Source organism: Aquarana catesbeiana, linkage group LG10 (assembly GCF_042186555.1).
Source record: "Aquarana catesbeiana isolate 2022-GZ linkage group LG10, ASM4218655v1, whole genome shotgun sequence".
NCBI lineage: Eukaryota > Metazoa > Chordata > Amphibia > Anura > Ranidae > Aquarana > Aquarana catesbeiana.
The window spans coordinates 45,246,139-45,270,913 of NC_133333.1; the positions used below are offsets into that span (position 1 = coordinate 45,246,139).

General features: G+C 43.3%; 1 protein-coding gene across 7 annotated transcripts in view; it reads left to right on the forward strand.

The window, feature by feature from the left end:
• Nucleotides 1–6,455: 6,455 nt before the first annotated feature.
• Nucleotides 6,456–24,775, forward strand: part of LOC141110647 (cell adhesion molecule CEACAM10-like) — a 124,992-nt gene continuing 106,672 nt past the window's right edge. For 2 of the 7 annotated variants that reach the window (XM_073602116.1, XM_073602119.1), the window contains exon 1: nt 6,461–6,756. In XM_073602116.1, coding sequence (XP_073458217.1) covers nt 6,705–6,756 — 52 coding nt within the window. In that variant the 5' untranslated portion in view covers nt 6,461–6,704. Of the gene's footprint in view, nt 6,757–24,775 lie in introns of all 7 variants that reach the window. The other 5 variants (XM_073602115.1, XM_073602117.1, XM_073602122.1 and 2 more) reach the window with 4 other exon arrangements.

Genomic DNA, 24,775 nt, shown 5'->3' on the forward strand with positions numbered 1-24,775 from the left:
TTTACTTCCGGGAATCGAGCAGATCAGCGGTATACCATCGTATATGGGCCGATTTCCCCTAAAAATCAAATGCAATTCACACCGGGTGCCAGGTTACAGGCATCCATACGTGTGAGTTCTATAACTTTGTTTTTAATGTTTTAAATAAATCTTTAAAACGATATTGCGCAATGAGGTCCTTTTCTTCATATCCATTTGCATGAGGTTCACCCACTCAAGGAACTGCCAGCATAAAGATATCTCCAGGGGTCTCCCCACACGCCTGTTTGACCAAACTAGTGATAGTTGGTCCATACGGAAGGGTGAGTTTACATCCATGTGCGGGCACCTTGTTTGAGCACCAAGCAGCACGGATCTATTATTTCTGAGCACAAGCACTGTTCTTCACGTCAATTGGGACTCTTACAAGTGTGGTCGCAATAATATTATTTAATGTTATGAATTTTGTTTATTAATCTTTTATCACATAGCGCGGTGCAGTGATTTCTCATTTTTTCACTAGTACTATTGCACAGCAAGGTTGTCACTGCAGCTGATTATTGTTATTAGTTTTTATCTCTGGCGCTTTGGTTTTTTTAATGAGCAGACCTAACCAATATATCCTGCTTGCTAGTAGGCAGAGAACACTCTAAATTTTACCTGACCATCCTCCTGGTAAGCAGAAAGACCAAAAACTATACTCTCTTCTAACACCTACCTAGGAGGGTGGTACAATAACACAACAGGAAAGGCTAGAAACATTTAAAATGCATCTGACCATTCACAATTAAACATTCTGTTAGGGTGCATTAATGCATCTTAATGTGCATAGGGTTAATGAAGCCCTTTTGTGGTGCATTAGTAGCCCCTTCATCATAAAAGAATGAAAAAATGTAACACACCAAAACTCACAGTATACTGTATGCATTGCAGTGCGCTGTGATGTAATGGGTTTTCAGTCTTCACAGTGGTATGTGAGTATTTCTTTAACTGTATCCAGCCACTATTGCTGTTGGCCTTTTCTTCTTCTTCTTCTTCTTCTTCTTCTTCTTTCCCCTTTGACTTCCACCTATACAGTAACTGTCTCATATGTTCAAAACAAGGCAGCTTCAGGTTTGTCATCTGGACCTCTAGTGAAAGGTTGGACTTTATTTGTTGTAGGATCCATTTGTTTGCCTATGATATTCTTGTTCTGCGATCAACTCAACTCCTCGACACTACAGATCAAAGACATCAACACTTTTCCTATCCTACCTCTTAATCATCCACTTTTATCATCTGTAGACAGACAAAACAAAACCATAGCCTAGATCAGACATTCTCAACCAGATTTCCATGCAACCATGGGCGTCCGCATGGGGGAGCAAGAGGCGAGGCATGTCACCCCCCCCTCCCAGGGCAAGCTGTCTGCGCACAGACACCCAGGGTGGTTCCTGGGCGAGTGCCCAGGGTGCACCGTGCCCAGGGGCCGCAAGCAGCCACAAAGGGGGGGGGGGGGCGCAGAAGCTGTGGCAGTCACTTACTGTTACATGCAGCAGCAGCTGCACCACCCCAACTCCCTAGACTCTCTTATTGCACCGTCCACTGGCCTCTCTGCTGCCCGCTGCACTGGTTGCTAGACTGGCCTGCTGCCTGGTGTCTAGCAACCAGTGACATCATGTAATGAGGCCCAGGTGAGGCCCCAGCATTCAGAGCGCAGGAGAAACTTCTTCCTCCTTCGCGCCTGGTCAATTTTGGCTCCACTCACCTCCTCCATCTTCTCCAGGCAGCGTGCCTCAGAGCCTGAGGTAAGTAAGAGAGCACACCTGAAGAGCTGAATGTAAACTGTCCACCTGTACCAGCACCTGCCTGAGGTGTCCATGTTTTTGAGCTCATCTAACAGCATTACTTGTATAATTGCGGTCAAGGTGTTAAATGAATTATTTCATGATAGATATGTGGGAAATATCATTGCTAACCTTGTAAAAATGCTCTTTACCTGGCTGTAATGCTGACCCATGGGTTTGAATGCTTTCTAAGCCAGAGACTGTATGCACATCAGAAAAGTTTAAGGAAAATTAAAAATTCTTATCTGCATACCTCCTTCAGGTTAATGAATATAAATATTGGAACAACAGAGCCGTAGTGCTGGCATTTTTTTAGAAAGAAAAGTCAGTAGTGGAAACCTCTGTAAACATAAAAACAGATTAGAAATTGCTAATCAGACAATGGCAGCTCGATCCCTCTACTATACTTTTGCATCAGGTTTCTCAAACCTTTGCATGCCTGCGCTTTATGTGATAATGACTAAGCCCCTACCCTCCATGACCTTGTCAAAAAAAGGGCGGCATGGGTGACCTTAAAATTTTGCTCCCCCTCTGAAAAAAGTTCTGCGGACACCCATGCATGGAACCCTAGAGTTTCTTCAGAGGTTGCTAGAGGTTCCTTGAGCTGTGACTAATTGACCTCCCATCTGAAGTTGCCCTAATAGTTCCGGGGTCGACACCACTTGGAAGAACCAGTGGCACAGCACCAATAATCTTTCTGATAAGCCATTCCCAACCAAGCTTCCATGGAATCCTAGAATCCCTCCAGGTTGCTAGCTGTCCCTTGAGCTGTGGCTGATTTACCTCCCATTTGATGGTGCTTTCATAGTTCTGGGGCCATGACCACTTGGCAGAGCTAACTACCTAATATTAACAATCTACAGTTGTGCTCATAAGTTTACATACCCGGGTAGAATTTAATGATTTATTAACCATTTTTTTAGAGAATATGAATGATAACACAAAAACATTTCTTTCACTCATGGTTAGTTTTTGGCTGAAGCCATTTATTATCAATAACTGTGTTTACCCTTTTTAAATCATAATGGCAACAGAAACTACCCAAATGACCCTAATCAAAAGTTTACATAACCTGGTGATTTTGGCCTGATAACATGCACACAAGTTGAAACAAAGGGGTTTGAATGGCTATTAAAAGGTAACCATCCTCACCTGTGATCTGTTTTCTTGTAATTAGTGTGTGTATAAAAGGTCAATTCGTTTCTGAACTCCTGACAGACCCTTGCATCTTTTATCCAGTTCTACACTGACATTTCTGCACTCTGAGTCACGTGGAAAACAAAAGAATTGTCAAAGGATCTACAGGGAAAGGTAGTTAAACTGTATAAAACAGGAAAGGGATATGAAAAGATATCCAAGGAATTGAGAATACCAATCAGCGGTGTTCAAACTCTAATCAAGTAGTGGAAAATGAGGGGTTCTGTTAAAACCAAACCACGGTCAGGTAGACCAACTAGGGTTTCAGCCACAACTGCCAGGAAAATTGTTTGGGATGCAAAGACCAACCCACAAATAACTTGTGAAATACAGGATTCTCTGAAAACATGTGGTGTGGCTGTTTCAAGATGCACAGTAAGGAGGCACTTGAAGAAAGATGGGCTGCATGGTCGAGTCGCCAGAAGAAAGCCATTACTGTGCAAATGCCACAAAGTATCCCGCTTACAATATGCCAAACAGCACAGAGACAAGCCTCAAACCTTCTGCCACAAAGTCATTTGGAGTGATGAGACCAAAATTGAGCTTTTTGGCCACAACCATAAAAGCTACATTTGGAAAGGAGTTAACAAGGCCTATGATGAAAGGTGCGGAGGTGGATCGCTGACATTTTTGGCTACAAAGGCACAGGACATTTGGTCAAAATTGTTGGCAAGATGAATGCAGTATGTTATCAAAAAATACTGGAGGAAAATTTGCATTCATCAGCCAGGAAGCTGCGCATGGGACGTACTTGGACATTCCAACATGATAATGATCCAAAACACAAGGCCAAGTCGACCTGTCATTGGCTACAGCAGAATAAAGTGAAGGTTCTGGAGTGGCCATCTCAGTCTCCTGACCTCAATATCATTGAGCCACTCTGGGGAGATCTCAAAACGTGCAGTTCATGCAAGACAGCTCAAGAATTTACTGGAACTGGAGGCCAAGAGGAATGGGCAGCTTTAGCTTCTGAGAAGATAAAGAGCCTCATCCACAAATACCACAAAAGACTTCAAGCTGTCATTGACGTTAAAGGGGGCAATACACGGTATTAAGAACTGGGGTATGTAAACTTTTGATTAGGGCCATTTGGGTTGTTTCTGTTGCCATTATGATTTAAAAAGAGTATACACGGTTGATTGATAATAAATGGCTTCAGCCAAACACTAACCATGAGTGAAAGCAGTTTTTGTGTTATCATTAATATTCTCTGAAAAATGGCCAAGAAATCTGCCAGGGTGTGTAAAATTATGAGCACAACTGTATATGGGTAGTATTCTGATGAACACTGTAAGGGGAGACATTCTTCTCAGTAGCCACAAATGTAAGGACCCTTTTTCCCCACTGACCTCCAATGAATTGGTTTTAGCAAGGGTTCCCCTAGACCTGAAAATTATTTTAAGGTTTCCTCTGGAGTATAAAGGTTTAGAAACAGCCTAGATAATTATGGTTCTCCAGAGCAGTGTTGTTGATAAGAGCACTGTGTCAGTCCACTGGAGACCCAGTGCAATGTCCTCCATATGGAAACAGCGGTCTAGCTCTCCAGTGTGCTGTTGACACAGAGCAGCCTTAACAGTTGTAAGCACACAAAATTAAAAGTGATACGAAACAGAGAAGTGTTAATTGCCATAATTCATTCACATAAATAATATATACGCATATAATGCCACTGTATTTTTTATATTATTTTTTTTTAATCCTCTAAGTACCTTATTCTTTTAACGCTGTTGTGTGGTCACATGATCTCTCCCTGTTCTTTGAAATCTGCAGGGAAATCTTTGGGAGGGACTTCTATTTCGCACTGTAGAGAGCATATTTCAGTAGAGTATCTGTGTCTGGCCAGCCCTGAATTATGTTGTGCCAGTCACATGACAAAAAAAATGAGAAGCACGATTCAAATTAAAAAACAAATATAATAAATCTAGCATTTTTACAGCTCCTAATAAATCTTTATTAAACATCAAATGTGTTTCTGCAGCGTTTTCTTGGCTTTACCAAATATTATCAGAAGTTTATTCATAACTTCTAGTCTCTGGTCAAGCCCCTGACTGATTGTCCCCGTTTATGGCAAACTATGGTTTCCAACCTTCCATGTTGCCTGGCTCATTTGTTCCGCAGAGTATTCCTGCATTAGAGGAGCATCTCCGTTCCACTTGGGCACAAGTCCAGGAGGCTTTACAACATGCTAATGATCAGTACAGACTCCATGCTGACCGCAGACGCCTGCCTGTGCTTTTCTACCAGGTTGGGGACAGGGTCTGGCTGCCGTCTCGCAACCTCCAACTTCGTGTTCCCTCTCTCAAGTTCGCACCTCGGTTTATTGGGCCTTTCCGTATTCTTCGCAGGATTAACCCAGTGGCTTACGCATTAAACCTTCCTTCTAATATGCGCATCTCGAAAGTATTTCATGTCTGATTATTAAAACCTTTGGTCTGCAACCGCTTTACCACCTTGGTACCTCGTCCTCACCCAGTACAGGTTGAGAACCATGAGGAGTATGAAGTACAGTCCATTGTTGACTCCCGTAGGTTTGGTGGGCACATACAGTACCTGGTGCATTGGAAAGGGTACGGTCCGGAGGAACGCTCTTGGGTCTCATGCTCAGACGTACATGCCCCTGTCCTCCTCCGTGATTTCCATAGACGTTTTCCCCTCAAGCCTGGTGGTCCTCTGAGAGGGTTGGTCATTGAGGAGCGAGTATTGTCAGGGCTGGGCTCAGCCCTTCCTTCTCAAAGCTGGCCGTTCAGCTTTCGGCTAATTGCCAGCTCCTATCTCTCCACAATGACTTACCTGTTGATGATATCCTGCTCGTCAGTCCTGCTTACTTAAGCTGTCCAGCCCAGATGATCTCTGTCTTCGCCCTGGTCACATCTCTAGAGACGTTCTCCTGTGTTCCTGTTAAAGACTTGCTTGGCTGACATTCCTTCTGGCTCCAGATCCTGCTTGCTGTTCTACTACGCTCATCTCTGGCTCCCTGATGTTTTGGCTTGTCTGACTATCCGTCCTGAACTCTGGCTATGTTTTGACTACGTTTACCTTTTTATTTTTATTAAACAAGTGTGAATTAACTTTACTTCTGTCTCAGTCTGATTCATGGTTTCTGACAACCAGCTGGTCTACACAATCTCAACCAGCAATGGGGACAGCGAGAATAATGGAGGGACAGCTTAAGGCAAAATCAACCAGGTATATTTCATTCTACACAAAACAAATGCTTAAGTGGCTTTGTGAGTATGCACACTCTGTTATAGAGCATGTAATGAGAGTTGTTCATAGTCTGGGTCAAATGACAATTTAATTAAAAAATATCTAACAAACAGATTCTTCCTTATAGGTTTTTTTCTGGGATTCTATTATTCTGTACTGTGCTGCCACCTAGCGGCCTTTAAAGGAAACTACTTTTCAAGGAAGTCCTGTTAATGCAAGAGGATGGTAAAATATTGTGCAATAGGAATTGAACAAGTCTAACAGGCAATACAACTATTGCAGTGTCAATTTATCCTTCCTTCACCTAGTCAACTCCAGTTGGCACCTGGCTGTTTTTCTGGTTAATCAATTGGCTTATACCTGAATACTTCCGTGTATCTCCATATTGACCAGGAAGTGTTTCTACCTGAAAGTAGAAGAAAGAAGTATATAAAAGTCCCTCCAAAGAAGCCACTACCAGAAAGTCTCCAACTTGTCAGACATCATCCTATTACAATGCTGGGAGAAAAAGAACAAACTGCACGCCGCAGGCTCCGTCTGCTCACAGGTAATAATTGAAGCATGTTTAGACATATACAGGTTTTGTTGAAAATCAAGTTGCAGCACATCTCCTATTTCTACCAGAGATGTACAAAACTGACTTTGTCATGGGCTATTTAGTACTCTGGTATAGCTCAGGTTGATTGTATAATTTCAATATAGGCAAATATAGCTATTACAGCAACTAAAAGCTCCAATGTCCGTTGAATTGTTAGCTTTGGGTCGGGACTCTGATCTTGGTCTGAGCTACATACTTTGGTTGGTTTTAGTAGGACACACAGAGTTATTATTTAATAAAACTATTCAATGTAATAAATACTATTTATAGCAGTATTAGGCAATCTGTTGCTGAAACTCGAGCTGATGCCCTGAGGACGAATGACAAGGAATGTACGCCAAACCGGGTTGTTTGTTTTAATACTCTAACGACACCCGGATCTGGCAGTAGAACGTGCAGGTATTTCATCTACAGTATGTGGTGCTTATAGAATCCATTTCTATAGAATTCATGAGAACTGTCTTCATAGCTGTTGTGGCTCTGCATGACCCTAAATGCTCTTCAAGCCTCCTGACCAGATCACACCCTGATCTGTATACAGTAGGATTATGCAGTGTGTGGGTCATTGTTATGAGATACTAGACACAACTCACTAAGCGATCCGAATATGCGGTAAAATAATGTACAACGTTTTGAAAAAAAAAATGTGTAATTCACAAAGAAACTCTCCTTAAAATCTTGCATGTGTTATATTCCAGAATTAGGCTTTAAATACTGCATGAAAAAATGCGGAAAGTTATCTTAAGCATCTCACAAATAGAGATGGGCCAAACACCGCCCCCCTGTTTGGTTCGCTGCATCTGTAGCATGCATAGAACTTCAAAACTGACATTTCTAAAGGAAAAAAAAAAAAAAAAAAAAAAGTCAAATCCAATTTAAAATGACTAGCGGTTTCAATAAAAGGGAGGACAGACCATATTGGCCCCATAAAGAATGAGGAAGGACATCTGGTTACAAAGGATGGAGAGATGGCAAAGGTATTGAATTTATTCTTCTCTTCAGTCTTCACTTCCTGTGACACATCACAGGAAGTACCTCCATGGTTAACATAGGACAGAATTAAAATTCGACTTGGGAAACTTAACATTAATATGTAGCACTAACCCCCGAAGGAGCTACTGATTTATATCGGGCTGTTACCGTCACCTATTTACCTGCAGTTTCACCAATACAAGAACTTAGAGTCCACGTTGTGCTTTGTATCTGACAATGTAGGCACCAGTCACTTTAGTACTTTTCAATGCTTTAATAAGAGATAACTTGAAGAAGTAGCAGAAAAGAGGTAGAAGACGAGTTGCAGGAAAGTTCAAATTCCTTTTCTTTAGGTCACTGAGGAATTGAAATCTCGTGGACGAATGTACCTTCAGTCCAAGATTAAATCTTTGCCCGCCCGGATAGATCTCTCTCACTGACCTAGCAGCCGGAACGTAGCATGAACATAAAGTCTCTGCCACAGACTTGAGAAGAACAATTTAGCTGTACGATCCTCTGCCACAGGACGTAGTAGTTTTAGAAGTTTTAGATGAACAGCAACACAGTACCAGAACCTTTAAGCCGACCCGGCAGTACTTGTGCGGTAGGTTAAATTAAGATGCGTCCTCCAATCGAGTCACCAGGCCCCTCTTAAGACCAGCCTTCCGCATGGTCCCTTTCAAGATGGGTCCTCCCCTGGGTCGTCTCAATTGTTCGGCTTCTTCCCGCAGGACAGAGAGCACAGGACCATCCCAGCAGTAGTAGGTCCCAGACAGACTTCTGGGCCTACTTGCACGGCTGCAGAGTCGCAGCCCTCCAGCCTGGAGGGCCACGAGGTAGAACTGACCCTCACATACCTTTAGGCCAGGAGGGCCAGCAGGTGAAAGAGAAAGAGAAATGGCGTCTGCCCCTTAAGTACTCTCTCCCAGAATGCATAGCAGCGGACCACCTCCGTTGAGTCACCTCTGGGAAAGAAGAGCACTCAATATACTTCAGCTTGTTGCTTTTCCAACACTGACCTATGGTGACAACGACACCCACAGGCAACAGTGTAGAACTACATGCAACACAGCCAATGCTGGAACAGAGGCTAATTTAGCTATAGACTGAATTTGAACTATGTACAGAACAGATGACCCACTAAATTTACATACAAGCGGTAGATTAGAAATCTACCAGCCCTACAAATAAATCACCGGTACCAGATGGCTTGCATCCGAGGGTACTTAGGGAACTCAGTCAAGTAATTACCAGACCATTGTTCCTAATTTTTAATGACAGTCTACTGACTGGAATGGTACCAGCTGATTGGAGAAAAGCCAATGTAGCACCAATATTTAAAAAGGGCCCAAAATACATCCCTGGGAATTACAGACCAGTTAGCCTAACATCAATATTATGCAAGCTCTTGGAGGGGATGATAAGGTACTATATACAAGATTTTAGTAAAGAGAACGGTATCTTTGGCAGTAATCAGCATGGATTCATGAAGAATCGTTCTTGCCAAACCAATCTTTTAACCTTCTATGAGGAGGTGAATTGCCATCCAGATAAAGGAAGGCCCGTAGATGTGGTGTATCTGGATTTTGCAAAAGCATTTGACACAGTTCCCTATAAATGTTTACTGTACAAAAAGAGGTCCGTTGGCATGGACCATAGGGTGAGTACACGGATTCAAAACTGGCTACAAGGTCGAGTTCAGAGGGTGGTGATAAATGGGGAGTACTCAGAATGGTCAGAGGTGGATAGTGGGGTCCCCCAGGGTTCTGTGCTGGGACCAATCTTATTTATTTTGTTCATAAACGACTTGGAGGATGGGATAAACAGTTCAATCTCTGTATTTGCGGACGATACTAAGCTAAGCAGGGCAAAAACTTCTCAGCAGGATGTGGAAACCTTGCAAAAAGATCTGAACAAATTAATGGGGTGGGCAACTACATGGCAAATGAGGTTTAACCACTGGGCACTTAAACCCCCTTAATAACCAGACCAATTTTCAGCTTTCGGTGCTCTCACACTTTGAATGACAATTACTCAGTCATGCAACACTGTACCCAAATGATTTTTTGTCCTTTTTTTCACACAAAGAGAGCTTTCTTTTGGTGGTATTTAATCACCGCTGAGTTCTTTATTTTTTGCGCTATAAAAGAAAAAAGACCGAAAATTCTGTAAAAAAAAAAATGCATTTTTCTTCGTTTCTGTTACAAAATTTTGCAAATTAGTAATTTTTTCTTCATATATTTTGGCCAAAATGTATACCGCTACATATCTGTTTGTGTAAACAGATGAACACAGAGTCTGGGCAGTGAGCATCTTAAAGTGGTCGGATCCAGGCTAACCTAAGACACCTACCTACTGCATCAGAACAAGACGGACAGTTCGTTTTACCTGGAGCACATTTATATTTCCATAAAGAAAGAAGGTGGGCAACCCCCTTTGTCCCTACATCTCACAGGTACTGCTAAGCAGAGGGATCGCTACAGCACCAGAGAAGTCCCATTTCTACACCATTATACTACTAAGAACAGAGAACCTGGTTTAGATGCCCTTAACAAATTTATCTAAGGTGAGAGTCTAGAGAGCCCGGTGCTACCGGATCACAAAATTCAAGATCATTTTCACTTTTTCACCCTTATCATATGACCCCAGTGGAACAGCACAACAAAGACTCTTAATATTGATTCACAATATGAACTTTTGATTTATTTTTATCGATTTGTATTTGATGCACATAGCACTTTGATGAATTTTTCGAACACGTTTTGTTTGAAAAAAAAAAACAGTTTTGTGCTTTCAAAAAAAACAAAACAGTAAAGTTAGCCCAATGTTTTTACATAATGTGAATAATGAAGTTATGCCGAGTAAATAGATACCTGTCACCCTTCAAAATTGCACACGCTCGTGGAATTGCGCCAAACTTCGCTACTTAAAAATCCCCATAGGAGACGCTTTAAAAAATTTTACTGGTTACATGTTGTGAGTTACAGAGGAGGTCTAGGGCCAAAATTATTGCTCTCGCTCTACCGATCGCAGCGATACCTCACATGTGTGGTTTGAACACCATTTTCATATGTGGGAGCAACTTACGTATGCGTTCGCTTCTGACTGCGAGCACACGGGGACATTGTTCATTTTACTTTATTTATTTTAGTTTGAGGCTTTTTTCCAAAAAATAAATTTTTTGATCACTTTTATTTCTATTACAAGGAATGTAAACATCCCCTGTAATAGGAATATGGCATGACAGGTCCTCTTTACAGTGAGATATGGGGTCAATAAGACCTCACATCTCACCTCTAGGCTGGGAAGCCTGAAATAAAAAAAAAAAAAAAGATCCTGGCTTCGATCGTAGCGGTGAGTCGGTAGAAGCACCTGAGGGCGGCGAGAGGGGGGGTGTCCCCTCTCGCCTCCCGTAAGAATGATCAAGCAGTGGAACAGCCGCTATGATCATTCTTATGGTGTAGGGAATCGCCGGCTGAAAAAGATGATATCTGAATGATGCCTGTAGCTGCACTCATCATTCAGATATCCCCGCACAAAGTCAAGGACGTCGTATGACGGAAGGCGGGCAGAAGTGGTTAAAACACATTTTTTTAACACAAAGTTGTCCATTTATACAATATTTCTAACACATAGCATGTACATACCAAAAATGACACCCCAAAATAGATTCTCCTACTCCTCCTGAGTATGGCGATACCCCATGTGTGAGACTTCCACAGCCTGGCCACATACAGAGGCCGAGTACAGCCGAGCATGGCAGTGTATAGCCGAGTATGGCTGAGCATGGCAAAGTATGGCGGAGTATGGCGGAGCATTGCACAGGGTTGCACAGGATCATTGCAGAGTATTGCACAGGATCATTGCAGAGTATTGCACAGGGTTGCAGAGTATTGCACAGGGTTGCACAGGATCATTGCAGAGTATTGCACAGGGTTGCAGAGTATTGCACAGGGTTGCACAGGATCATTGCAGAGTATTGCACAGGGTTGCAGAGTATTGCACAGGGTTGCAGAGTATTGCACAGGGTTGCACAGGGTTGCAGAGTATTGCACAGGGTTGCACAGGGTCATTGCAGAGCATGGGGGGGGGATGGCTGAGCATGGATGGATGGATGTGACTGTACATGTCACTGAGCTGCGCTGTGGGCACTACACATCCAGCCCACAGCGCGGCTCCCATCCGATCCCTCCCCCTCTCCCCTCGCACTGTACCGATCGGTACAGAGAGGGGAGGGAGGAACCGGCGTCATGACATGGTTTGTTTACATGTGATCGCTCCGTCATTTGACGGAGCGATCACATGGTAAACGGCCGCAATTAGCGGCCGTTTACTGTGATCCGTGATGCGCCGGGTCTGGACCCGGCGGTCACGGATGTTCCCGTGTGCGCGCCGTTTTCTGGAATCACATCATATGACGTGATACCAGAGTTATCCAGTCGCCCTGCAGCCGTCATTTGGCTATGGGGCGGTTGGCAAGTGGTTAATGTAGAAAAATGTAAAATAATGCATTTGGGTGGCAAAAACATGAATGAAATCTATACACTGGGGGGAGAACCTCTGGGGGAATCTAGGATGGAAAAGGACCTGGGGGTCCTAGTATATGACTATATATATATATATATATATATATATATATATATATATATATATATATATATATATATATATATATATATATATATTTTGCAATGGCTGCTGCTAACAAAGCAAATAGAATATTGGCATGCATTAAAAAGGAGATCAACTTCAGAGATAAAATGATAATTCTCCCGTTCTACAAGACTCTGGTCCGGCCGCACCTAGAGTATGCTGTCCAGTTCTGGGCACCAGTCCTCAGGAAGGATGTACTGGAAATGGAACGAGTACAAAGAAGGGCAACAAAGCTAATAAAGGGTCTGGAGGATATTAGATATGAGGAAAGGTTGCAAGCACTGATTTTATTCTCTCTGGAGAAGAGACACTTGAGAGGGGATATGATTTCAATTTACAAATATCAAACTGGTGACCACAAAATAGGGATAACACTTTTTTGCTGAAGGGAGTTTAACAAGACACGTGGCCACTCATTAAAATTAGAAGAAAAGAAGTTTAACCTTAAACTACGTAGAGGGTTCTTTACTGTAAGAGCGGCAAGGATGTGGAATTCCCTTCCATAGGCGGTGGTCTCAGCGGGGAGCATCGATAGTTTTAAAAACTATTAGAATTTAACTGTCACAAATGTCAAGTCTACCTCAATGCAGGTGGTCAGACGCTATAGCTAGCTACTGTGTGCTTCACTTATAGCAGCCCCCCTTCCCTTAAAGCAGAGTTCCACCCATTTAAAAGTCATCAGCTACAAAAATTGTAACTGCTGACTTTTAATAATCGAACACTCACCAATCCCGTGGTCCAGCGATGCTGGCGAACTAAGCCCCGCTCCTCTCTCCCTCCTCTCTCTGCGGCTCCGGCATCACTACTGTGGGCCCTGGCTGCAAGCTTTGATTGGCCGGGCAAACTTCTGTGGCCTGTGACGTGTCCCAGAAGATTGCCGGGAGGGAGGGGGGAAGAGGTGAACTTCCTTCTGGCACCGCAGAGCCGTGAGAGGAAGTGGGAGCTGGATGCCTCTAAAAAGAGGGTATCCTCTCCCCCCCCCCAAAAAAAATGACATGCCAAATGTGGCATGTCAGGGGTTCACCGTCACTTAAAGCAGAAGTTCCATTTTTGGGTGGAACTCTGCTTTAAGACAAGCAGGCCTACCAGTACTTGGTTGCCCCCAGGACTTATACACGATGCTATAGTGCCTGGCCACCACACCAGGGCAAACACGAACAGAGCAAACTGCTAAACTGCAAGTAGTCTGACAGATAGCCTGCCTTATTTCCTGGACCGTCTTAGAACCACGCTGAGTTCAGGGAATAGTCCAATATCCGATCCAATGACAGTCTAGGTGAAATGCAGGCTGAGTTCAGGGAATAGTCCAATATCCGACCCGGGTCATACACACGGAAATCCAACAGCAAAGCAACGCAGACAAACGGGAGGCTTGATCAGGAACAATGAAGGTGATACATAAATTTATGACTCTGAGGATCGGGTGTGTCATTGCCATCATCCCTTATAACTTCAAAAAAACAATATATACCTCAGTTTGGGATTTTTAGGGCAATGCAATGATCAGAAAATTGAATTAAACATTATTTAATTTTATTGGTACAAAAAAGATAATAAGTAGAATACAATACAAGTGAACATATAATTGAATATCTTTAAATGATAAGTGTTTTTTAAAAACCAGGATATCAGATACATAAGAGCAAGTGATGCATCCTACTGCTAAATACAAACACCACCCCAGTTGATACGATGGCGTCCGATAGCAGATTTCAAATCTGCTATCGGACGCCATTGTATCAACTGGGGTGGTGTTTGTATTTAGCAGTAGGATGCATCACTTGCTCTTATGTATCTGATATCCTGGTTTTAAAAAACACTTATCATTTAAAGATATTCAATTATATGCAGGTGGTAAAACACTGTATTGTATTCTACTTATTATCTTTTTTGTACCAATAAAATTAAATAATTTTTAATTCAATTTTCTGATCATTGCATTGCCCTAAAAATCCCAAACTGAGGTATATATTGTTTTTTCGAGGAACAATGCAGGTAAACTGTCTCTATCACAAGCAAGGGAGTGTTCAGTTTGCTTATATCAGGTGACTGATCAGATCAATCACCTTGCAGGTGAACACAGATAGGGGAAAAGCAACAGCCAACCAACACCTGGGGTGCTAGAATGAGGAACAGAGGCACTAAGTGATCATGACATTAACTTTCATATTATCTGATAATGTCCGTTAAAGCTGAACTCCAGGAAACTGCAAAACTACCCCTGCAGTGGGGCTCCCTCTGCTCTACAACAATTAAATGCTGTTTTTTGTCTAGGGTACTGTTAAAAAGCAGTTTTACTTCCAATGCTTTCCTTTTCCCTCTGACACTCCAGGTTGTGGGGTGGGGGGGGCTTTGGCATTCTCACTTTCAATGCAGGATTGCTGGTCCTACACAGTACGTGATGATGTCAGACTGCGACCAAAATTTGGAGATTATCCCTGCTGCAGTTAAAGTGTATGTGTAGGCAAATTTCCTAAAGTACAGCAAATTATCCTCTTAGACAGTAGTCAGTGAACAGGTGTTTTCATTTTAAAGTTTCCCCTCACTTATGTTATGTAACAACTTAAAAATATTGGATTTCTCATTACATCCTGTTTCAGTGACAATGATTACCAGTACAAAATGATTTCCCCAACGGGGAAAATAAACAGCAATTAAAAACTTGGTAGAAGGCATAACCCTTCCCCACTCTACTGAACCCCGGCCCCCCACCCCCCACCCCCCCAAAAAAAACTGAAAAAAAAAAAAAACCCATTGCATTTACATACACTTTAACCTCTTTCCGGGCTCGCTATAGGCAAATGAAGGCTACAGAGTGGCTGGCTAGTTCTGGGAGGCCGTCATAACCAGTGTAAAAGGTACATGTGCACTGATCATCAGTGCAGTCCCAACAGTGCTGCCAATCAATGTTCATCAGTGCCACCTATCAGTGCAGCCTATCAGTGCATATCAGTGAAGGAGAAAAATTACCTGTTTAAAAACTTTAATACTTTTATAAAATTTTGCAGTTTTTTCAAAATGTTTGAACTTTACTTGTTTATTTAGCAAAAAATCAAAAACCCAGTGGTGATTAAATACCACCAAAATAAACTATTTGTGTGAAAAACAATGATAAAAAATTTGTTTGGGTACAGTGTAGCATGACTGCACAAAAGTCATTCAAAATGCGACAGCGCTGAAAGCTGAAAATTGGCCTGGGCAGGAAGGGGGTAAAGTGCCCAATAGGCAAGTGGTTAAAGTGGTCGTAAACCTGTGAAATCTGAACAAAGCACATCATTGTATTTGTCTCTATCCAAAGCACTGAATGTTTTTCTCTCTGATGCCTTCTTCCTCTGTTATCTGAGTCACTTCTGACAGTTTTTCCTGACCCAAGATAATTGGTGATGGTGGAAGGAGCTCCAGCACACAGCCTGTAATTGACAGCCACAACTGTGCACCCCCCCCCCCCCCCCAAAAAAAAAAAAAATAGGGATATTTGCTTTTATATTTATTTTAATTTTTGTATCTATTTTTATATTGCTTTTTGTGCCCCAAAATTACCTGTGGGTATTTTTTACTGAAAATTTGCACTTAATAAATGGTTGTGCTCATATTGTGTGACATAAAATATTGGAACTACTGCCATTTTATTCTCCATGGTCTCTGTTATTTAAAAAAAAAAAAAAAAAAAAAGTGTGATTGTAATGGTTTGTTTAAGACCCCCAAAATATTACATTTTAGAAAGCAAACATATCATACTTACCTCCACTGTGCAGCTCCTTTTGCATAGAATGGCCCCGAACCTTGTCTTCTAGGGTCCCCCGGCGGCTCTCGCAGCTCCTCACATCAGATAACCCCCTAGGAGGAGCGCTCTCTCGGGGGGTTACCTTGCGGGCAAGCTCCCGAGTCCATAATATGGCGCCCATAGCTGCCAAATGTATGACTCGGCCCCGCCCTCCGCGTCACTGGATTTGATTGAGCCAATGGCTGTGCTGCTATCAATCTATCCAATCAGGACACGAGACACCGGCCGGAGCTGGTGTGCTCATTCCTGTTGTGCAAATTTCGGGCTCAGGTAAGTTTAAGGGGGGCTCGGGGGCGCTGTTTTTCACCTTGATGCAAAGAATGCATTATGGTGAAAAATGGTGAGGGTTTACAACCCCTTTAAGAAATCTTCAGGCCTCTGTAGTGATATAGTATAGTGGATAGATAATTAATTAGTAGTTATTATCAGGGCTTTTTTTCCTCAAACAATAGGTGCTGGAACTCAACCACGACCCCCCAAAATCCCTCCCCCCACACACACCCTCCAAATCACATCAAATAGTGGGTGTGGTCATATTTTGAATGGTCCTAAAGGGGCATTAAATATCAGGATTGCATTACAGAGTGCAGAGTTCAGGGGGGTTACACACAGAGTGCAGAGCTGTCACTTGTAAACACAGAAACCAGACTTCTGTGTTTTCAAGTGATTGTGGTGAGCAGGCACCAAAGGGTCTGAGCCAGAGGTGGTGGAACTGAGTTCCACCAAGTTCCCCCTGAAAAAAAGCCCTGGTTATTATAATCTTGATGTAAGTACTCCTCTGCAGCAACCGAATTCTTTATTGATGCACTTTATTGACTTCCAACACAGAACAAAGTCCACAGATGACAAAAATCCAACAGAGTAAAAATAACTTAGAGTCCCATTTTTCCTAGATCTGCGGCTTCATAGTCACACACAGACAAGACTGACTGCCAGCTTGAATAGTCCCCCCTGAAATACTAGTACACTAGGAGGGAGTTTCTGCTAGGTCAACCCAAAATACTCTTTGATCTTATTGTTACCCCCTCAAGTCTAATTACCATCAATAAATATTTCTTCTATGGTCCTTTAAACAATGTATCCTTTGAAATGTTCAATTAGGTTAACAGGCCATACGTGCATAAGATCAACATATTGAAGAGTCATCAGCTGTTCCTTTGATATGTTAAAATTGAGTTGGCTCGAACAACTCAACCATTGTCAAGTGAATTCTGGCCTGGTCAATATTGTACTGTATGTGTACATATATATAATAATATAATATCCCACATAAATCGGCGAACATATTACAACAGCCTCAAATGATTTTTTAGAAATGTGAGCAAAAAAATAAATACATACATAAAATATGCAAAAAATGGTTCTTGAAAAACTTTAGAATGAGGGTGGAGGCAAAGGGTGACAAATGCCACCCACAGGGACATGGGAGGGGTGAATGCCAGCAAGCTTTTACTACGTGTCCCCAGTAGGAAGCACAACATCTAGGCTGAATTGGAATAAAAATTTACAGGAATGAGTCAGGTCTCTGTGCCATAGCATTAAGTGATTAAGAAGACAATAGGCTCAATTCATTCACTGAAGGGAATGGTATTTGACAAGAAAATCCTTACTTTCAGCCAGGTGAGTTATTTTTTTTAATCTCGATGGTTGTTTATTTTCATAACTAAAGTTGGCACAGCTAATCATAACCTTTAGGCCAGGTTTATACTGGTGCTCTGCGGTATGGGTGCAGCGCGATTAATGTGTGTTTTAGGTGCGCTCCCATTGACTTTTCTTAGGCCTTGTGTTTTCTTGAAAGCTCATGACTGAAGTATAGCTGATGTTGCGGCTGCCACAACCTACCTCTACTACCCTTATACCAACCCTAATCCTAAATAATGACGCAACACATTTCTTTGATTTAAATGGCCATAGCAGCCCTTTATTAATAACCATAAATAACATCATAAAACTTGTATTCCATTTTACTTAAACAAGAACTTTACAACCCAAATGTATCAGACTGAATATATGTCTCAGGCAGGGCCATCTTTAATATTGATTGAACCCTGGGCAAACATTTTCTTGGGCCCCCCATTCTGAGGCATACAAAAAAAATAGCAGGTAGACTTAAAATCAGTTTACTGCAGCAGTGATTCATGCAGTGATTGAAATTGGTTGCCAGAGGTCACAGCCTATCATTATCGCTCACTGACTGATTGCTAGAGGTTACAACACATCATTTCTGCTTGATGATTGGTTGATAGAGGTTGCAGCACATCATTACTGCTAACTGATTGGTTGCTAGAGATTACAGCAGATCACTATTGTTCACCGATATGTTGCTAGTGGTTACAGCACATCATTACAACTCACTGATTGGTTGCTAGAGGTTACAGCACATCATTACTGCTCACTGATTGGTTGTTACAAGTTACTGCACATCATTACTGCTCACTGATTGGTTGTTACAAGTTACTGCACATCATTACCACTCACTGAGCAATAGAGCAATCACAAATAATTGAGCAAGTAAAGAAGCACAATAATACACTTACTACAGGAGACGTTCAGAGACTGCAGACATACTACAGCAGATGGTCAGAGACTGCAGACATACTAAAGCAGATGCTCAGATACCTTTCAGAAATGACCAGCTTTGATGTTGTACAACAGCTCGGGGTTTAGGATAGCATTCAGGCAGTCTATGGGGGGGGGGGACATACTTGGCCAGCTGGGCTCATCATGCACTTTTAGAGGTCCGGGGGCGGGGCTCCCACTCAAATCTCCCTCTCTCCTTTTACAGTCGCTCCTTCCCCAGTACGCAGACTGCATGGGGCGGGGTCAGAGCATCAGTGGAGCTTCTGCCCCCACCCCTTCTTTCTGCTGGCTGGGGAATACAGAGGTCTGGGGGCTCTCAGCTCCTACAACGCCCCCCCCCCGAGTACACAGAGTGTCAGTGGCACACCCAGCCCTGCCCCCTCTCTGCTGGCTAATACAGCTCTGTAACCCCTGTCCCCGGTGCGCTCTGCAGTGCCATCATCGGTGCCCCAGTTTGCACACAGCACAGGGAAAACAGGGCAGCTGCTGTGGACCCTCCAACAAAGACAAGGCCCTATGCAGTTGCCCCGTTTGCCCCGCATTAAAGACGGCCCTGAAGTACCACTGAATGAATCTGGAACAATCCCCAGGTAGAGGGTTCCACTGGTAAATACTGATACAGGCTGGACTGATGTAAGTAGAAGCTTTCCAAAAAAACATGGAGGCAGCAGCAAACAGGTGCGGGGATTCCAGGCACTTTGATTCTGTTACCAATTTCTGATATTACCTGCTATTATCCTGAGAGATGACAGGTTGTGTGGTCAGGTGGGCTGAAAGGCAGAAGGCAGGTAGAAGAGAGAACAAACCCAAAGAGAAGCCAGATCAGGTGGGCAGCTGATCAGATAAAGTTCAGTTCAAGATGCAAACTCTAGTCACAGAGTACATATAATCAGGCAATGAACTGGAGGTGAGAAAATAGAGATAGATGTGAAATACACACCTTCTTTCTGCAGTCTAGTACATACAATGCACAAAGTATCCAGCAGATGGCATCATTACAGTGGAAAGGCAAACAGACTGCCCTAAAGGGAGCTATCCACAAGAGGGCGCATTGCCAGGTTTTAGTTTCAAATGATTTGATGAGAATGTTTTAGTGCAGGAAAATGTAGAGTTGTTAACAGACTCTGACTGGATGAAATATTGATTACTAAGGTTTAATACATTGAAGGCTGTAAATGAACAGAATATGGTTATGCTGTAGGAGATGGGCAAAGCTGGTAAGGTAATTCTTTTGGTCCACCCTATAATAATGATTAAATATTTTGCATTGCTTCAATTTTTTTTTCTAGGCTGCATATTTACTTACTTATATAACTGGGAATTATCAGGGTTTTTTTCTGTTTTTATTCTGTAGCAATAACTCACGGTGGAGCTGCTGGTTTAAGCGGGCCTGTCCTCTTTGCTCTACACCCTTCTTAAATTGTTCACTCCCCTTGACACAACTGTAGTGCAGTGTTGAAACAATATGAGCATTAACTTTAACCCACAATATACGCTTACAATTAGGATTACCTCTACCTGGGTGCTGGTAGCTCCACCTGTAGGAGAAATGGCAACACTACACACAAACTTCAATAATGACCAAAAATAACTTCTTTCTTTGAGTAAGTAATATATTTATATAAAGAGTTATTTCAATGAATATACTATCACACCAACATAGTGTGATAGTATAAGAAATGATTATGACAATCAATAACAATCACAGAAATGTATATGTATATATTGGTATGAATCTATACCCGGGAGCTCCCCCTGCTCTAGACCTTAAAGTCACTATACTAAAATGCAGGGCCCTGCATATGAAAAAGAAAAGGTAATCCAGATGTCTTCAGTCTTCACTAGCTTTTATAATTGTAATCCGCAAAGGGTTCCTCCTGGGTGTTGCGCAGTGTAGTATAACACACTAAAATAATTGTAATCCAACAGAGTGACTAGGTGTCTTTATATGAAGAAACAAACATCTAACATCCGCTCTTGAAAACTGAAGTCTATTTGGATGTAAGGCTCTCCGACTTAACTTGTTCCGTGGGAATATCAGTCCCAGCAACACGCTGTACAATTCTAAAGATGTGTGTGTAATACTCAAATAAACTTCTGGGTGTCAACCCTCTCACCACACGGGATCCAGGCAGGTGGATGTCTCCGGTTCAGCAGTTCTCAGTTCCGTATAGAGGCACCACCACGCCATCACACTGTTCCGTTCACAAACGACCGGGAGTCCTTGGTTATCTCCCCACGGGTCTTCCAGAACAATCACGTTTCTTGTTCAGCTCACTGCGATGCGATCGCAGGACACTACAGCTGCTCTGCTCCTTCGCCAGGTAGGCCGCAACCCTGTGGGACACACACACCCACAGAGTTCTGCTGGCAGGCCACGCGTCCCAGGAACAAGAGGCCTAAAATGGCCGCTGCTTGCCCTTTTATATCCTCCCACAATGCAGTTCAGTTCTGACTTTGTCCAGGAGCATTGTGGGTGGGTCAGAGCTACAGTTCAAAAGTAAACAATGCATCACTTCCGTGTCACTAAATCCTGAGACATAAACTTATTGTACTTTATCAATTGTCCACAAGATGGCACTAACATGACTATTGTACTGAATAATACACATAGAGCTAGAAACAACAGTTATCAGCACTACATTCTATACAGAGCCATGGAAGCAAGTCCAGCTAGTTATAGAATGGACTTTCTCCACTTTTTCCCCATGGGGAATGCTTGTTTTTTTTTTTTTTTTGTCTTTTTTTCCCCCCAAGTTATTAACTGCCAGGTGGCATTGGTATGCTCATGCCAGGTGGCCTGTCTACCTGGCTTTTTGGTATGGGCATACGTATTATATTTTTAATTTTCATTATGTTTTATTTTTTTTTCTTAACCTTACAGCTAAATATGTTGACCTCTTATAGGCTTTTTTGCTTTTTCTTTTGTTTTTGTTGTCTTGTTTTTCTCTCCTTTTTTTTCTTCTTTATTTTTTGTATTGTTTAATTTTTCAGGTATTTTTTAGGTCAAATTTTTTCCCAAATGATCAACAACTCAGTATTAAAAATATATGTATACAACATTCCGAGTTTCTATACGATTCAGATACTGCGGCCCAACATGTGGTGGGTCTCCTCTCTTTTCATTTATTACTTGTCTACTTGGTTTGTGTGCATGGACATATGCATGGATATGTACACTAAATTAGCAAAAGTATTGGAACGCCTACCTTTACACGCACATGAACTGTAGCCTCCCTGGCGGTTTTTCCGAGTGTGGCTCGGGGTTAAATTTCAGCACCATTAGCGGTAACCCCGAGCCACGCTCCAGATTGCATCTCAGGATTCTGGTGCGTATACTTACCTTGTCCTCAGGATCCTGCGATGTCCCCCCGCTGTGTCCGTGGGCTCTGTCCTTTTCCAGAAGCCTCTCTGTACCGGGCTCCGTTCCCTGCGAGCGTCGCGACGCACGGGGGCGGAGCCTGGCGGCAAATTCAAAAAAGTGAAAATGCATAACACATACAGTACACTGTAATCTTACAGATTACAGTACTGTATGAAATCATTTCACATCCCTTTTGTCCCCAGTGCTTTGTCCAATGCCCTGCATGCAGTTTTATATGATATATACTGTTTTTTCTGCCTGGAAACTGGAGATTGTCCATAGCAACCAAAAAGTGTCCCTTTACGTCAAAATTGGTTTTAGACCAGCTAGAAAACAGCGAAAGTAAATTAGAACACTTGCAGAATTGAGCGATAGTGAATCGCGGGGATTTTTTTTTTTATTATTATTATTTTTTACAATTATTTATTTATTATATTATAATTTTGTGTTTCAAACTTTATCATACCCGGGATATCTACTAGACTCTTGGTGGACAGATTTAAGTGTGTTATTGTTAAGAATTACAAACCTACAATATAAAAACGTCAAATTTCTATGCAAAATAATTGTACCGCTTTGAGACGCAAAAATCTGAAATAATCATACCTCCAGGGAGGTTAATGACATCCCAGTCTTAGTCCGTAGGGTTCAGCATTGAGTTGGCCCACCCTTCTCAGCTTTAACAAACTTCAACTCTTCTGGGAAGACTGTCCACAAGATTCAGGAGTGTGTCTATTGGAATGTTTGAGCATTCTTCGAGAAGCGCATTTGTGAGGTCAGGCACTGATGTGGAAGAGAAGGCCTGGCTCACAGTCTATGCTCTAATTCATCCCAAAGGTGTTCTATCGGGTTGAGGTCAGGGCTCTTCTGCAGGCCACGCAGTCATGTCGGAACAGGAAGAGGCCATCCCAAACCGTTGCCACAAAGTTGGGAGCATGAAATTGTCCAAAATGTCTTGGTATGCTGACGCCTTAATAGTTCTTTTTACTGGAACTAAGGGGCCAAGCCCAATCCCTGAAAAACAACCCCACACCCTAATCCCCCCTCCACCAAATGATTTGGACCAGTGCACACAGCAAGGTCCATAAAGACATGGATGAGTGAGTTTGGGGTGGAGGAACTTGACTGGCCTGCAATTCAACCCGATAGAACACCTTTGGGATGAATTAGAGTGGAGACTGCGAGCCAGGCCTTCTTGTCCACATCAGTGCCTGACCTCACAAATGCGCTTCTGGGAGAAAGGTCAAACATTCCCAAAGACACACTTCTAAACCTTGTGGACAGCCTTTCTAGAAGAGCTGAGGCTGTTATAGCTGCAAAGGGTGGGCCAACTCAATATTGAAACTTACAGACTAATGCCGCGTACACACGATCGGACTTTCTGGCATACTTGGTCTGGCACACTTTGCGCCGGACTTTAAAACGGACGGACTTGCCCACACACGACCGGACTTTCCGGCGGGCTAAATCCGCCCGCCTTTCCGACGGACTTCGCCGGAGTTACGGCGGGCTTTCACAAACATGGACAAGTCCGTTCATTTTGAACGTGACTCAGGTACGACGGGACTAGAAAAGGAAGTCAATCTTGCCGATTTTATCAGCGAGATTGACACCTTGCGAGCCCCATCGTGGGGCATACCAGGCCCTTAAGTCTGGTATGGATTATAAAGGGAACCCCCTACGCCGAAAAAATGGCATGGGGTCCCCCCTAAAATCCATACCAGACCCCGATCCGAGCATGCAGCCCGGCCGGTCAGGAAAGGGGGTAGGGACGAGCGAGTGGCCCCCCCCTCCTGAACCATACCAGGCCATATGCCATCAACATGGGGGGGTTCCTTGGGGGGGTTCCTTGGGGGGGCCCCCCCACCCCAAAGCACCTTGTCCCCATGTTGATGAGGACAAGGGCCTCTTCCCGACAACCCTGGCCGTTGGTTGTCGGGGTCTGCGGGCGGGGGGCTTATCGGAATCCGGGAGCTCCCTATAATAAGAGGGCCCCCAGATCCCGACCCCCACCCTATGTGAATGAGTATGGGGTACATGGTACCCCTACCCATTCAGACAGGGAAAAAGCGTCAATAATAAAACACACTACACAAGTTGTTAAAATAATTTATTAAACAGCTCCGGGGGGGTCTTCCTCTGGCTTCGGGGGTCTTCTTCCGGCTTCGGGGGTCCCTCCAGTTCCTCTTCTCCCGGCGTCCGGTTGGTTCTTCTCCGCTCCCTCCGGCCTCTTCTCCCGGTGTTCCAGTTCTTCAGCCGGCTCCTCCGCTGTCTTCAGGCCGCTCTTTTGCCAGCGGAGGTCCGGACTTCTGGGCTTCTTGTCTTATTCCCTCTTCTCTTCTCCAGATGTTGACACGATGCTCTCTCCGGCTGGACTGCTCTCTGAGCGCTCCGTTGTGACTTATATAGGCGGAGACCCCGCCCCCTTATGATGTCACAGTCCCTGGGCATGCTGGGACTGTGACGTTTTAGGGGGCGTGGTCACCGGGTGATGTTGACGTTTTTTCAGCGTAGGGGGTTCCCTTTATAATCCATACCAGACCTAAGGGCCTGGTATGCCCCGCGCTCGCTGCAATAGGAAAATTTGTTTTTCCTATTGTCGCGAGCGCGAAATG